The sequence below is a fragment of the Hyperolius riggenbachi genome, chromosome 8 (assembly GCF_040937935.1).
Source record: "Hyperolius riggenbachi isolate aHypRig1 chromosome 8, aHypRig1.pri, whole genome shotgun sequence".
In the NCBI taxonomy this organism is placed as follows: domain Eukaryota; kingdom Metazoa; phylum Chordata; class Amphibia; order Anura; family Hyperoliidae; genus Hyperolius; species Hyperolius riggenbachi.
In genome coordinates this window covers 106,590,130-106,607,145 of record NC_090653.1, presented here as the reverse complement: position 1 = coordinate 106,607,145, position 17,016 = coordinate 106,590,130, and the positions used below count along the sequence as shown (strand labels likewise).

The 17,016-nt window shown below is 42.9% G+C and overlaps 1 protein-coding gene across 1 annotated transcript in view; it reads right to left on the bottom strand.

Moving 5' to 3' along the window:
* Nucleotides 1–17,016, bottom strand: part of LOC137528284 (pinopsin-like) — a 92,825-nt gene that overhangs the window by 30,096 nt on the left and 45,713 nt on the right. Inside the window, exon 2 of the mRNA XM_068249575.1 lies at nucleotides 2,890–3,218. Coding sequence (XP_068105676.1) covers nucleotides 2,890–3,218 — 329 coding nt within the window. The remainder of the gene's footprint in view (nucleotides 1–2,889; nucleotides 3,219–17,016) is intronic.

Below are 17,016 nucleotides of genomic sequence, written 5' to 3'. Positions count from 1 at the left end.
ATCCTGATGTGGCTACAGGAAATGGGGGACATGTGCTGGCTTTCCATCCTTTACCCGGCCATCCAGGCTACATACTTGATTAGGGCTTACGACGTGAAATTTTGGGGAGACCTCACACCATTTTCCACCCTGGATCCCCTATAATTGCTTTCATCCAATAATAATCAATAAATAAAATTTCACTATGCCTTTATTGAAAAAAAACTACCACAATGTCAACTGAAAACATTTAGGGTTTGTTCACAGTGGGTCATTGCATTGTAATGCCTCATTAAAGTCGCAATGCAGCATTACAACGCAACGCAAAAAAAGGTGGTAATGCATTACTATTAACGCTGCGTTATCGTCGCATGCGTTAGAGGTAGCGCACTGCAGCAGGGCATTACCATAACGCTAAACATTACAATGTGACGCTAACGTTGCACTGTGAACGTCCCATAGGCTTATCATTGCAGTGCTATGCAATATCCCATTGTGAACGTAGCCTCAACTAGGTAGTGGACCAGCAATGGCACCTAGGAGCATTTCATAGGCTTGAGGCTGCTGCAGAGGTGTCTGGGAATATTCAACTGAAAAAGTGAAAATAAGGGAACTGGTGTGACTACACAGTAGAGTTCAAGGGGGCTACTGTAGACATTTCTGTATGCAGTGGTTCGCTGATTCATATTGTAGAATATCTTAATCTGGTTATAGAATTTGTTTATTATTTAGGCATCTGTGGAGCTGTGAATACTTTTATAGACTTTATACTAAAGAGGAGTAGGGTTAAGATTGGCTAAAATTTAACGTAACAGGCATTTATACTGTACATTCTTCTGTTATATTCCCTTTTTTTATTTATTTATTTAAGTATTTATATAGTGCCGACATATTACGTAGCGCTGTACAGAGTATATTGTCTTGTCACTACCTCGCTCTCAGAGGGGCTCACAGTCTAGTCTCTACCATAGTCATATGTCTATGTATTCCCTTTAAGGAAATTGCACTTGCTTGTGCTATGGAATAGACTTTCTCTATAAACTGACAAGATTGTTGGATTGTTTTGTGACTTTGCCACATAATGATTACATCAAAACACCCCAAGAAGATTGAGGATAAACACATATCTTCCATAGTCATTTTGTGTGACAGACAGCCCCAGAGTAAGCGCTGTGTCCATCTCCCTGCCCATGTAAAAGCCCTAGTGATGAACGCTGTGACAGAAATGCATCACGTAAAAGGAGAAATAAGTGCTCTGAGCATTTTTCTTTATAACACAGGAATAAAGATTGCCATCAGATGCTCTTCAATTGCAAACAATCATCAATACAGGAATGAAATATTAGTCACATGGTCATGAATAGATAAGGTCGCCAAGGTCATGATTTAGGGTCATGAAATATGGAAAAGTGAGGTAAGTGACAGAAAAGGGGAATGTAACATCTAAAATGAAAAAATCACAAACAGTTAACGTCCCAAAAACATATGCAACATAGGTCCCTATATGTCCCCTGGTTTTTTTTTTACCTTGTTTGGGTGCCTTTGCCTAACTGCATGAACAGCTGGATTGTGAGAATTTTTGTTGTTGTTGGCTACAGTGATAAGCTTGCTGTGGGAGGAACAATAAGTCTCTGCACATGCTCCGTGACTGCGCTCTCCTCTGTCATAATCAATGTGTGCATGCGCGCAGATGTGTCCCCGGCACACATTGATTATGACAGGGGAGCGCGGTCACAGAGCCTGTACAGAGACTGGGTCAATGCGCTGACGAGCTTAACCATTTTAGCCTTTTAGACGTGACTGTCATTTCCAAAAGGCTGCTGCTGCGCGCTGTTGTGCGCTCCCGCGCCATCGCCCGTGCACTCCCTTGCCACCCGCCGTTAGCCCGGAGATCAATGAATGGGAACATAGTTCCCATTCATTGATCTAAGTCCCCGGTAGAAAGACCGATGGCTTCTTTGAGAAGCCGCAATCTTTCTGAAGAAGAAAAAGTTTCCCGTCCTCCTTATACTTCCTGGAAGCGAAAGTGCTCGCTTCCAGGACTAAAAAAAAAAATTGCCTGTGGCATCTTGTGGCCAAATAGTAAAACTACATCTATATACATTTTATTATGAAATAAATTGCTTACCTCCCACACCAAAAATTACCCAAATAAAATGTTTAATGGAAAAAAAATTACAATAAAAAAAAATACAAAAACAAAAAACATAAATAGTTACCTAAGGGTCTGAACTTTTTTTAATATGCATGTGAAGAGGGTATATTATGAATATTTTTTTTTAAATTATAAGCTTGTAAATAGTGATGGGCGCAAAAATGAAAAAATTCACCTTTTATTTCCAAATAAAATATTGGTGCCATACATTATGATAGGGACATAATTTAAATTATGTAATAACCAGGACAAATGGGCAAATAAAATACATAGGTTTTAATTATGGTAGCATGTATTAGCTTTCGCCCATTATAGCTTCAAAATAAGAAACAATGATTTTTTTTCATTTTTTCTTAATATTCCAGTTTAAAATGCATTTAGAAAAAAATAATTCTTAGGAAAAATGTCCCATCAAAAGAAAGCCTAATTAGTGGCAGAAAAAACAAGATATAGATCAATTAATTGTGGTAATTAGTGATAAAGTTATTGGCGAATGAATGGCGAATTGCTCCGATGCATAAGGTGAAAAACGACTGAAGGCTAAAGTGGTTAAATAGTATACAGGAGCCATTGTAGGCGAATGGATGGGAACGTAACCACAAGGGAGGTGCAGTCAGAGACTGCACACCTCAATACACACTATAATATAGCATCTCATTTAGCTAGGGCTTATTTTTGGGGGAGGGCTTATTTTAGGGGAAACACAGTATGTAAAAAGTTTACAAATAACAGTAGGATGATAAAACTGAACTTACCCCTCGAATAACTTTGACAATGTGCCCATAGCTAAATATCATTAGGAACAGAGGTAGGACCAGACAGAACAGGAAGAGGCACACAATATACGATATGTTGTTGTGCGACCTTGAGTGCCATACCACAGAACATGTAGTCCCAGAGCTTTCCAGACCATAACTGCTCCAGCCAAACAGGGGTGGCATTGTCCACAGCAAAGAGTAGAACCACGATCCAATGATACACAGCCAGGCCTTTCTGTAATTGGACACATCTGCTTTTGTACATTTTAACACTGTAAGGTATCGCTCATAGGATAACAATGACAGGGAAACCAAGGACACAATACCTGCAACACAGATTAGGAGGTTAGAAAAGAAACAAGATTCCTTGAATGCATTAAATACACATTTCATAAACAGGCAACCAAATTAGAAATGTATAATAAATATGAGGCATACAAAATTAAAGGACTATTTTTTTTACCAGGGCCGAGGCAGAGGCGAGAGAGGCTCCAGTCTCAGGGCGCAGTGTAGGAGGGGGCACACAATTCACTCAGCTATCATTCCCCTATTGTGTTTGAAGCAAAGCGAAATATGAAAAGGGAATTACATAGCAGTGACTGCCAGCCAGATAACTAGAAATTAAGGTACCCTGGGGTGACTCTTAGTCTAATAGCAATCAGTGTGTGACGGCTGGGTGGAAGGGATGGGGGGCGCACTTTGGTGTCTCAGCCTTGGGTGCTGGAGGACCTTGTCTCAGCTCTGTTTTTTACAGCAGTGGTAAGCTGAATGTTAGGTTTATTATTATTTTTTGATTTATAAAGCGCCAACATATTCTGTGGCACCGTACAAAGTAAGAAAAAACAAAACATGGGGTACATATAATAATACAGACAATGATATACACGAAATATGGACTAAATACAGAACTAGTAATTAGTGACAAATGTAACACAATGAATAAAATATATAACAGATTGCAAAGTACAAAATAAATTACAATTTTGAAGACACAAAAAGGTGAGAGAGCCCTGCCCTTGCGAGCTTACAATCTTTACCGCTGTGCTTTCTTTTGACTGATTAAAGTAGGATTCTGAAGGAACTTGTTTTTATCTTTCTATTTCTGGTTTCCTATTGTGTCAGCATCAAAAGATCCTGCTTTCTTCGTCTTTCAACCTTCAGTGTGACTCTGCCCTTTAACCTATGATGTCTATGATAAAAGCTGAAGTGAGTACTGTGTCCATTCTTTGGCTGTGGCTGGAGAGAGCAGAGTACACACAGAAGCCTACACACCTACACACCTACACACACACACACACACACACACACACACACACACACACACACACCTAACACACACACACACACACCTAACACACACACACACACACACACACACACACACCTAACACACACACACACACACACACACACACACACACACACCTAACACACACACACACACACACACACACACACACACACACACACACACACACACACACACACACACACACACCTAACACACACACACACACACACACCTAACACACACACACACACACACACACACACACACACACACACACACACACCTAACACACACACCTAACACACACACACACACACCTAACACACACCTAACACACACACACACACACACACACACCTAACACACACACACATACCAAATTACATTACTGTTATACTTTTCTTAAAGAGACTCCGTAACAAAAATTGCATTCTGTTTTTTATCATCCTACAAGTTCAAAAAGCTATTCTAATGTGTTCTGGCTTACTGCAGCACGTTCTACTATCACCATCTCTGTAATAAATCAACTTATCTCTCTCTTGTCAGACTTGTCAGCCTGTGTCTGGAAGGCTGCCAGGTTCTTCAGTGTTGTGGTTCTGTGATGCATCTCCTCCCTCCAGGCCCCTCTCTGCACACTGCCTGTGTATTATTTAGATTAGTGCAGCTTCTCTCTTCTCTCTTATCTTTTACAAGCTGGATAAATCGTCCTCTGAGCTGGCTGGGCTTTCACATACTGAAGAATTACAGACAAGGGCAAAGCTGTTTGCAGGAAGAAACGAGCAGCCTGAAACTTCAGTGCATGAGAACAGGGGGAAAGAAACACACAAATAATCTCTTGAGATTCAAAAGGAAGGCTGTATACAGCCTGCTTGTGTATGAATGTATTTTCTATGTGTGGACATACTGTACATCAACCTACTTCCTGTTTTGGTGGCCATTTTGTTTGTTTATAAACAAACTTTTAAAAACTGTTTTTAACCACTTTTAATGCGGCGAGGAGCGGCGAAATTGTGTCAGAGGGTAATAGGAGATGTCCCCTAACGCACTGGTATGTTTACTTTTGTGAGATTTTAACAATACAGATTCTCTTTAAAGAGAACCCGAGGTGGGATTTAATTATGTTAGTTGGGCACAGAGGCTGGTTGTGCGACGCGCCCGCGTCCCTTCCCTCCCGCTGAGTGGAGGGAAGTGACGCGGGCGGGTAGCGCCGATACGGAGGAGGCGGGGGAGCGGCGCTAACAGACAGGCAGAGGTAAACATTGTGCTGGCGACACGCTGTGTGTCGCTAGCACTGCGGGGGGTATATCGGCGCGCAGGGGGGTCCTGGAGGCACACCATGGAGCAACGGAGGCTGGTCTTAGTGTGCACAACCAGCCTCTGTGCCCCACTAACATAATTAAATCCCACCTCAGGTTCTCTTTAAGCTATTTTCTTACTGCAGCCAATCAGCCATCCCTAAAAACTGGACTAGCCTTCTGCATTCTCCTTTGTCCAGAATTTAAGACCTTGGCCCATTTGCAATTCATTTTTTTCTCCTGACTTTTCTCCTAGGACAGTGATGGCTAACCTTGGCACTCCAGCTGTGGTGGAACTACAAGTCCCATGATGCATTGCAATACTCTTGACAGCTCTAAGCATAACTCAGGGAGGCAGAGGCATGATGGGATTTGTAGTTTTGTCACAGCTGGAGTGCCAAGGTTAGCCATCACTGTCCTAGAAGATAATTTTTCAACTACAATTTAGATTAACTTTTTAGCACTTTGCAATGGAAGAAGCACCAAAAAGTAGGTGAAAAAGTACTGTCAACATTATTTTGAGCATTTCTTTTCTTGCTTGGGATGTAAAAGGCATTTTATGTACTAATTGTAAAAATATCACCTAGGAGAAAACTCAGGAGAAAAAATGAATAGCATTCAGGCCCTTATGCCTTCTCTCATCTCCAATGTATTGCCTGTGTGTGGAAAATAGTCACTGGAAGATCGATACATTAAATTGTAGCACATACTGTAGATTTCTATCCCTGCTCTTTTGGATGATACCTTCTGGAAGCAAGGTAGACATTTAAAAGCATTTCCATTGCACTCAATGCTTTTCTCATCTAATCTAATGTCTGTGAATCCTGTATTCTGCTACCCATACAGTGACAGATTCCTGAAGCATCAGGTTAACATTTGCTATCGCCCTCATATGTGTTTATTTACCTTCGCGGGGAAATAAACCTGAAATCAAAAAATATGAACCCCTTGCGTATCAGCAGTCTCTGGCCCCCACTATGTGCTATTGAAACCGCATATGCAATTCTGCCTAAAATGTTACTACCTGCAAGCTGCATACATTAGCATACAAAACTTGCATAATGATGCATCTACTCAAAAATATTTACGTCTCATTGACCATTCCTAAAATACATTATCTTCACTTCACCAGGATTGCAAAGGCTTTACTTATGAACATGAATTCTGACTTTCAGTGATTTCGTTTTGCTCTGTAGGGACCATAATGGGTTGTACCACATCGTTCCACAGCATTAATTTCATTAAAAAAAATGATAATTAAAAATCTAAAAGCTGAGTCATTAATGATGCTCTCAGCTAATCAGTCATTAGCTTTTGAAATCTGATTAGCCCCGTGCGAAGATGTACTTCAGTCCCTTGTAAAAAAAAATGACAGAGAAATTAAACTCAAAATAATGCAAGGCACTTGTAGAGCTTAAAGAGAAACCGTAACCAAGAACTGAACTTCATCCCAATCAGTAGCTGATACCCACTTTCCCATGAGAAATATTTTCCTTTTCTCAAACGGATCATCAGGGGGGGTCTGTATGGCTAATATTGTGGTGAAACCCCTCCCACAGTGTGATGTCAGGACCATGGTCCTGACAGTTCCCTGAATGTGAACCTCATTGCATTGTGGGAAATAGCTGTTTACAGCTGTTTCCAATTGCCAAGAAAGCAAGCAGCATCTCCTTCCACTGACATCACCTGCCAGCAGTAAAAATGTCACCATGTGATAAATGCCAGAATGTAAATCAGGGAGAGGAAATATTTTGCAACGGCCAAACACTGACTAAATACATAATTAATGTAAAAATGAAGCCCTTTTTTATTACATTATTTTTACTGGCGTTCCTCTTTAATACACATCCTTCTAGCAGCATTAGATGCCAGCCCAATAAAGGTATACTGTGAAGACTTGGTATACATCATATAATTGCAGTTTAACTGTAATGAGAGCCCTGATTCACTAGGCTGTGGTAAGATTGCTGTGCACAGGTAGCACACGACAATTTTACTGTTAATACCATTGGTGGTGTATTGCGCATTGTGTAACTAGTACAACCCGCATTAGGTCTGGAACCCACTATAGCAAGTTTTTTGCATTTAGGGAGCGCTTTAAATTGCTAGCGATTTCCCGAAACGCTCTGCCAATGTAAATAAATGTAACAAACTCCACAGTAGCGATTAGCAAAATCGCAATCCCAGGCAGGGGCGCTTAAAGGCACAGGTACTCAGGGCCATCACTTGGAGCTCCATCCGCCATCAGGGTGCGGCAGCTGGACCTTGCAGTCAACCTGGTACACATAGTTACATAGTTATTTTGGTTGAAAAAAGACATACGTCCATCGAGTTCAACCAGTATAAAGTACAACACCGGCCTGCTCCCTCACATATCCCTGTTGATCCAGAGGAAGGCGAAAAAACCCCCACAAGGCATGGTCCAATTAGCCCCTAAAGGGAAAAATTCCTTCCCGACTCCAGATGGCAATCAGATAAAATCCCTGGATCAACATCATTAGGCATTACCTAGCAATTGTAGCCATGGATGTCTTTCAACGCAAGGAAAGCATCTAAGCCCCCTTTAGATGCAGGTATAGAGTTTGCCATAACGACTTCCTGTGGCAATGCATTCCACATCTTAATCACTCTAACTGTAAAGAACTCTTTCCTAAATAAATGGCTAAAACGTTTTTCCTCCATGCGCAGATCATGTCCTCTAGTCCTTTGAGAAGGCCTAGGGACAAAAAGCTCATCCGCCAAGGTATTATATTGCCCTCTGATGTATTTATACATGTTAATTAGATCCCCTCTAAGGCGTCTTTTCTCTAGACTAAATAAACCCAGTTTATCTAACCTTTCTTGATAAGTGAGACCTTCCATCCCACGCATCAATTTTGTTGCTCGTCTCTGCACCTGCTCTAAAACTGCAATATCTTTTTTGTAATGTGGTGCCCAGAACTGAATTCCATATTCCAGATGTGGCCTTACTAGAGAGTTAAACAGGGGCAATATTATGCTAGCATCTCGAGTTTTTATTTCCCTTTTAATGCATCCCAAAATTTTGTTAGCTTTAGCTGCAGCTGCTTGGCATTGAGTACGATTATTTAACTTGTTGTCAATGAGTACTCCTAAGTCCTTCTCCAAGTTTGATGTCCCCAACTGTATCCCATTTATTTTGTATGGTGCTAGACCATTAGTACGTCCAACATGCATGACCTTACATTTGTCAACATTGAATTTCATCTGCCATGTATGTGCCCATATAGCCATCCTATCCAGATCCTGTTGCAATATGACACTATCTTCCTGAGAGTTGATGATTCTGCACAATTTTGTATCATCTGCAAAAATAGCAACATTGCTCACTACTGCATCTACTAGGTCATTAATACACATTTATCTCATGCTGGTGTCCTTTAGTTTCATTTTGTGCATCCCCCACCCAGTGGACCAATAGGGACAGAGCACATGTGCTCTGCCTCTCTTCCACTTTTAGCTCCACCCCCCACACGGAAGTTTGGATTAGCAGGTGCCGGGCTTGGCATTTGTCATGCATTTACACTGATTGCCTGCCCGGCATGCCTGCTGATAGTAACGGCGAGGAGCTGCTTGGGACATGGAGCTAGACATAGAGAGGAGAGCCAGCGCTGAGCTACGTGGGTGGCTGTGAAGTGGTGAGTGACATCACAGCAGTGCAAGGCGGCGGGGACACAGAAAGGCAGTACTCGCAGCAGTAGCTGCTGCAAACAAGCACAGCATAGTCCGGGAAGCTGTGATGAAGATTATTTGCATTTGATCTGTGGGGGAAATGCTATCTGGCCACAGGTTTTCCTGCCTGGAGAGAAATTCCAAAGGCGCCCATCATCGCAGGATATGCAGCATTTTGGGAGCATTTGCGCTTCAATATAAAGTATTGAAGCACTGACAAATCGCTGATGAATCGCTACTAGGGATGAGCAGAAATTACGCCTATGCGTTATTACGCATCGTAGTTCACATTTATGCATCGTAATCGTAATGCAAAGTTTTGGGGATAATTTTGTATGTAATTGTAAACATTGGTAATTACACATGAATTTATGTGTAATTTATGCGTAATTTCTTGCCAACTTTGGCAGTGAATAGCAAAGGCACCATATAATCTATCGCTACCACAATTGCTACATATGTTAAGGAGAATACTGGGTACACATCAAAAAAATAATTTTTCAAAAAGGCCTTGGAGCTTTTGAGAAAGTAGATTTTAAAAATACAAAAAAAGTTTTTTAAACTCATTTTTTACATTTAAAAAACATTTTTTTGCATGTTTAAAATCAATTTTCTGAAAAACTGAAAGGTCTTTTTGAAAAATTCTTTTTGACTTGTATTCTCCTTAACACATGTAGCAATTTTGGTAGCAATAGCCTGTATGGGGGCTTTGCTATTCACTGCCAAAGTCGTTGCGTAATAACGCGTAAATTTATGCGTAATTAACAATGCTTATACAAAGTCAATTGAACAAACAATTCGTAATTACGATAAAATCGCTAATTGCAAATGACGATCACAATCACTGGCAAAAAGATTACACTTTTTAAAATCGCTAGGAAAATTGTTGGGAAACCCTCATGAAATCGCTTACAAAATGCTAATTAAAATCGCTAGCAATAGCGATTTGCGACTTGTAGTGGGTTCCAAGCCTAACCTAAGTAATGTGAGCATTTCCAGAGTAATGCACATTGTAGGACGTGTTGGCCTAGCGAACTCGCCTTACTATGGGCAATGCTGGTCATGCTAATTATTTAATGTATGCGCACTGTCAGAGGAATCACTCTAAAATCTCAGAAAAGTGCTGCATGCACTGCGTTTTTATTTTCCTGCAAATTGCCAATGATTGCTGCAGTGAAATGACTGCCATATACTATTACTTACACTAGCACTTTTTAAAGCACTAGCGATCGCCGGTGATTCGTGAATCACCAGAAAGCGCCCTTAAATCACCCCAGTGCGAATGGGCCCTAAGAGTTCAGGAACAGATGAGCATATTTTATGGGCAAACTGATATGATGTAAAGGGAATCCAAAACTTCAATTCAGCACTGTTAACTAATGAATCATTTACATTATCATAGAATACCCAAGCAGCTTGGGGTGACCTAAAACCAGTAGGAAAGTATAGGGGACCAAAAGAGACCTCATAAGCCCTCCTACTGAAAAGCAATGCTTAGTGTGGTTTGCCTTCTTAAAACAGAAATGATTAGCGGTATTTAACCACTTCACCACTGAGGGGTTTTACCCCCTGAGCACCAGAGCAATTTTCACCTTTCAGCGCTCCTTCCATTCATTCGTCTATAACTTTATTATTACTTATCGCAATGAAATGAACTATATCTTGTTTTTTTCGCCACCAATTAGGCTTTCTTTAGGTGGGACATTATGCCAAGAATTATTTTTTTCTAAATGTGTTTTAATGGGAAAATAGGAAAAATGTGGGGAAAAAAATAATTATTTTTCAGTTTTCGGCCATTATAGTTTTTAAATAATGCATGCTACTGTAATTAAAACCCATGAAACGTATTTGCCCTTTTGTCCCGGTTATAAAACCATTTAAATTATGTCCCTATCACAATGTTTGGCGCCAATATTTTATTTGGAAATAAAGGTGCATTTTTTTCAGTTTTGCGTCCATCCCTAATTACAAGCCCATAGTTTATAAAGTAACAGTGTTATACCCTCTTGACATAAATATTTTAAAAGTTGAGTCCCTAAGGTAACTATTTATGTATTTTTTTTAATTGTAAATTTTTTATTTTTTTTTTAATTACAAAAAAAAAAAAAAATGGGGAGTGTGGGAGGTAATGAGTTAATTTTATGTGTAAAAGTCATTTATTTGTATGTGAAAAATGTGTAGGGTGTAGTTTACTATTTGGCCACAAGATGGCCACAGTAACTTTTTGTTTTAATGCGACCTCCAAGCTTCCTTCCGGAAGCTTGGAGGAAGTATAATGAGCATGGACACGTGAGTTTTTTCTCACAATGATCGCGCTGCCCATAGGAGAGCAGCTGATCATTGCGGGGCTTAGATCAATGAACGGGAATGGATTTTCCCGTTCATTGATCTCTGGGCGAGCGGGCGGCGGCGGTTTTACTAGCGGCGGGCGGTGTGTTTACGAGCGGGAGCGCGGGCAGCGTCGGGAACGCGGAAAGTACGTGTTTCTCCGTCCCTGGTTTTTAAAGGATGGAAAAAGGGGCGGAGAAATACGTACGCGCGGGGGTAAAGTGGTTAAGATTGAAGTGTTAAAGTGTGGTTATCCACAATGCACCACTGCTGAATATGCAAATTATCTATTTATGCCCCTGAAGCCAGGCTTACATGCAGAGCCGCTGGTGTATAGCAAGCCTATAGTTTTACATTTTAAAGAGCCACATCAACCCAACATGTAGACAGACGGACTGTTACATTATCGTGTGTCTAACAATGTTATGAAAGTTTACTTTTAATGCTATGAATATTCAATGAAAGAAAAGACTTTTGCTTATTAATCTAAAAGGAAAAGGTAAATCATGAAATACTAAGGCCTCACACCTGCTACAACATGTGTTTTGTCATACCTCACAACTGTCCCGATTTGGACGGGACTGTCCTAAATTTGCATGTTTCTCCCACCATCACACCCCCAGCAGCTTTTGTCAGTCTGCCTCTTGTCTTTTCTCCGCACTTTAGTGTGTGGAGAATGTGTATGTTGACCTCTGCCAGAAGGAAAAAAACAGGAGGAAACAGGCTTGCTGGGGAGTTATGGGAAAAGGGAGAGAGTGTGGCTCTATTAGAGATGGCCCGAACGGTTCAAACGCGAGTTTGCGTCGAAACGCGAACTTTATGCGAGTTTGACTCGCCCCCTATACTACATCAATGGGCTAAACTTGGACCCTCTACATCACAGTCAGCAGACACATGACAGCCAATCAGGCTGCACTACCTCCTGGAGCCCCCCCCCCCCTATAAAAGGCAGCAGCGTCGGCCATGTTCTCACTTTGTGTGCTGCTGTTTTAGTGAGAGAAGGGAGAGAGGTTGCTGCAGAGATAGGGAAAGGTTAGTTAGGCTCTTGTTAGCTTGCTCCTTGCTGATATTTGTTGGTGAAAAGCACTACCAAAGCAGCTCTTTTGAGAGCCAATGTTCTTGTGATGTGTGGTTTTTTTTTGTGTGTGTGGCTCACTGACACTGCATATACAGCCCTGTCTGTCGCAGCTGGCCCTTGCTAATTGCTATAATGTACCAGGCTCAGCACATTCAGCACACCCTTTCACTGCACCTGTGTGACTGCACATTGTATCTTACCACCAGCAGTCACTGCATACCGTTTCAGTGCACCTGTGTCACATTGTATCATACCACCAGCATTCACTGCATACCTTTTCAGTGCACCTGTGTGACTGCACATTGTATCATACCACCAGCAGTCTCTGCATACCTTTTCAGTGCACCTGTGTGACTGCAAATTGTATCATACCACCAGCATTCACTGCATACCTTTTCAGTGCACCTGTGTAACTGCACATTGTATCATACCACCAGCAGTCTCTGCATACCTTTTCAGTGCACCTGTGTGACTGCACATTGTATCATACCACCAGCAGTCACTGCATACCTTTTCAGTGCACCTGTGTCACATTGTATCATACCACCAGCAGTCACTGCATACATTTTCAGTGCACCTGTGTGACTCCACATTGTATCATACCACCAGCAGTCACTGCATACCTTTTCAGTGCACCTGTGTCACATTGTATCATACCACCAGCAGTCATTGCATACCTTTTCAGTGCACCTGTGTCACAATGTATCATACCACCAGCAGTCACTGCATACTTTTTCAGTGCACCTGTGTGACTGCACATTGTATCATACCACCAGCAGTCATTGCATACCTTTTCAGTGAACTTGTGTCACATTGTATCATTGTATCATACCACTAGCAGTCACTGCTTACCTTTTTAGTGCACCTGTGTGACTGCACATTTTATCATACCACCAGCATTCACTGCATACATTTTCAGTGCACCTGTGTCACATTGTATCATACCACCAGCAGTCACTGCATACCTTTTCAGTGCACCTGTGTGACTGCACATTGTATCATACCACCAGCAGTCACTGCATACCTTTTCAGTGCACCTGTGTCACATTGTATCATACCACCAGCAGTCACTGCATACCTTTCAGTGCACCTGTGTGACAGGTACATTACTTATACAGCTGGCCATGCTCTCTCGCTCCCCCCTCCCATGGGGGGCAGTTGCAGCGCTCCCGGGCAGTGGATGCCTTGTGGGGGTGTCTGCGATGCCCTTCATTTCTTGGGGGTACAAGGAGGCCTACACGCGGCACCCCTGTTGAGATGCAGAATTTTGCGTGGGCCAACTCCTGCAGGAAGTTAGGTGGATAGGTAGATCCTGCATATTCTGGTGGGCGGATGCAATTTGCATACGCTTTGCCATTTTAATTAGTCAGATGACTTGAGGCAGCCAGTATTTAGTCAGGAGTTGACTGGTCTGAGCACACATCCCTTTTTTCTTCTGTGCAGCACACAATTGTGTTTCTTCCTTCGCGGGGTGTTGTGGGGGGGGGGGGGGGGGGGCAGGGTGCGGATGGGCTTGCCCAGCGGTGGCAGCGCTTGGGGGGCTTGTCTGCGCCCCGCCCACCCTCACCTCACCGTTGGTGTGTTCGCTCCCAAACCATGCAAATGGCACCACAGGTAAGTAAATTCGCAAAGGTAGGGAATCTATCCTTTGGGGGGGCAGCGTGGGTGGTCCCCCCTGGACACAGGCCATGTCTGGGGGGTGCTGGCCATGCTCTCTCGCTCCCCCCTCCCATGGGGGGCAGTTGCAGCGCTCCCGGGCAGTGGATGCCTTGTGGGGGTGTCTGCGCTGCCCTTCATTTCTTGGGGGTACAAGGAGGCCTACACGCGGCACCCCTGTTGAGATGCAGAATTTTGCGTGGGCCAACTCCTGCAGGAAGTTAGGTGGATAGGTAGATCCTGCATATTCTGGTGGGCGGATGCAATTTGCATACGCTTTGCCATTTTAATTAGTCAGATGACTTGAGGCAGCCAGTATTTAGTCAGGAGTTGACTGGTCTGAGCACACATCCCCTTTTTTCTTCTGTGCAGCACACAATTGCGTTTCTTCCTTCGCGGGGTGTTGTGGGGGGGGGGGGGGCGGGGTGCGGATGGGCTTGCCCAGCGGTGGCAGCGCTTGGGGGGCTTGTCTGCGCCCCGCCCCCCCCTCACCTCACCATTGGTGTGTTCGCTCCCAAACCATGCAAATGGCACCACAGGTAAGTAAATTCGCAAAGGTAGGGAATCTATCCTTTGGGGGGGCAGCGTGGGTGGTCCCCCCTGGACACAGGCCATGTCTGGGGGGTGCTGGCCATGCTCTCTCGCTCCCCCCTCCCATGGGGGGCAGTTGCAGCGCTCCCGGGCAGTGGATGCCTTGTGGGGGTGTCTGCGCTGCCCTTCATTTCTTGGGGGTACAAGGAGGCCTACACGCGGCACCCCTGTTGAGATGCAGAATTTTGCGTGGGCCAACTCCTGCAGGAAGTTAGGTGGATAGGTAGATCCTGCATATTCTGGTGGGCGGATGCAATTTGCATACGCTTTGCCATTTTTATTAGTCAGATGACTTGAGGCAGCCAGTATTTAGTCAGGAGTTGACTGGTCTGAGCACACATCCCCTTTTTTCTTCTGTGCAGCACACATTACTTATACAGCACATTGGGTCCTTCCTTGGATGTGTGGTGGTAGCCGTTTCCAAGGCTCCCACTCCGGACCCCTGGACTACTGGGTGTGCAAGCTTAACCTGTGGCCAGAGCTGTCACAATTTGCCATCCAACATCTGGCTTGCCCTGCCTCAAGCGTCCTAGAAAGGAACTTCAGCGCAGCTGGAGGCATTGTCAGTGAGAAGAGAAGTCGCCTAGGTCAAAAAAGTGTTCAGTACCTCACCTTTATCAAAATGAATGAGGCATGGATCCCGGAGGGCTACTGCCTGCTCGAAGACTAAGTCAGTCCCCACACACAGCATCTCTGCCTGCACGCGGTGCAACTGCTTTCCCGAAGTCTAAGTCAGTCCCCACACAGCATCTCTGCCCGCAGGCCGCTTGACTGCCTTCTCCGCCACCACCAACAGGGTCCACGACTCCATGTGGATTCCTGAGTTTTTAAAGCCACTAACAAAAAGAATAATAATGTTTCTGGTGTGTGTACATGCCTGGCTTATTTTTCTGGCTGCACTGCGGCTGCAATAACAAAACAAAAGGCATGTACATGTGTCAATTCCCCTTCATGATCGTTATCTTGCCGCGGTAAAGGGGCTTGCATATCACAATTAAGCAATGACCTATATGAGTGTGTTGGGGGGCACACCCAAGAAAATAAGGTTGTTGCTTCATTGTGGACAGACCAAATTCGATCAGCTGGACAGTCACTGTTGTTCTGTCATTGAGCTACCTCAGCATCAGGAGTTAATATCAAAACATGTCTGGAAACTGTATCAAAGTTCCTTTGAAAATACACTTTTGAAATGTTACAACACTTTTAATTAGGCATCAGAGTCTTTACAGATGGACAACAAGGTCTATTTATAATTAGACACAATCCTCAGAGGTTTGGGCACATGTTAGCAGCTGTGCATTAAGATGAAAGCAAGAAGCGGTGAATGGTCCACCTCTGATATTAATGTGATCTATAGCTCACCCTTTGGTATTACTAGATCAATTTAAAGAGGAACTCCAGTGAAAATAATTTAATATAAAAAGGTGCTTAATTTTTACAATAATTATGTATACATGATTTAGTCAGAGTTTGCTCATTGTAAAATCTTTCATCTCCCAGATTCACATTCTGACATGTTTTACATGGTGACATTGTTACTGTGGGCAGATTATGTAGCTGTTCTGGCTTTAACAGACAGCTATATACAGCCATTTCCTGTGTGTGTCATTGTTACATTGTGGCAGTTTGCCCAGAGTACCGTACGGTACCAGAGCCTCTTGTGGGAGGGGTTTCAGCACAAAATCAGTCATACAGCGCCCCCTGATGGTCTGTTTGTGAAAATCATTATATTTTTCATGTAAAAGTGGGTATCAGCTACTGATTGGGATAAAGTTCAATTCTTGGTCGGAGTTTCTCTTTAAGCACATTTATGAAGAAAGAATGAGTTTAATAGACTCACTGATGAGCTGCCAAAAAGGAGGAAATCAGTTAGAAATCCCCATAGGTAAATCAAAGAGTAATGTGTGAAGTACAGCAATCCATATCAAACAGCAGTCACCTTGTGTTGCTCTTACTTCAATTAACTATATAGGCTGTTCTGGATTACTGAACCTTACGCAATGTAATTGCTCCTTGGGTATGCTGGTGAAGTACAGGTGAGCTTTCTGTATATCATAATTATTATTAAGCATTCATACTACCGAAACATTTTTTATAGCACTTTTTGCAGAGTACACAAAGCTCTAAATCCTCCTAAGTAGAGTTCTCCATTTAAAGAGACACTGAAGCGAAAAAAATTATGATATAATGAATTG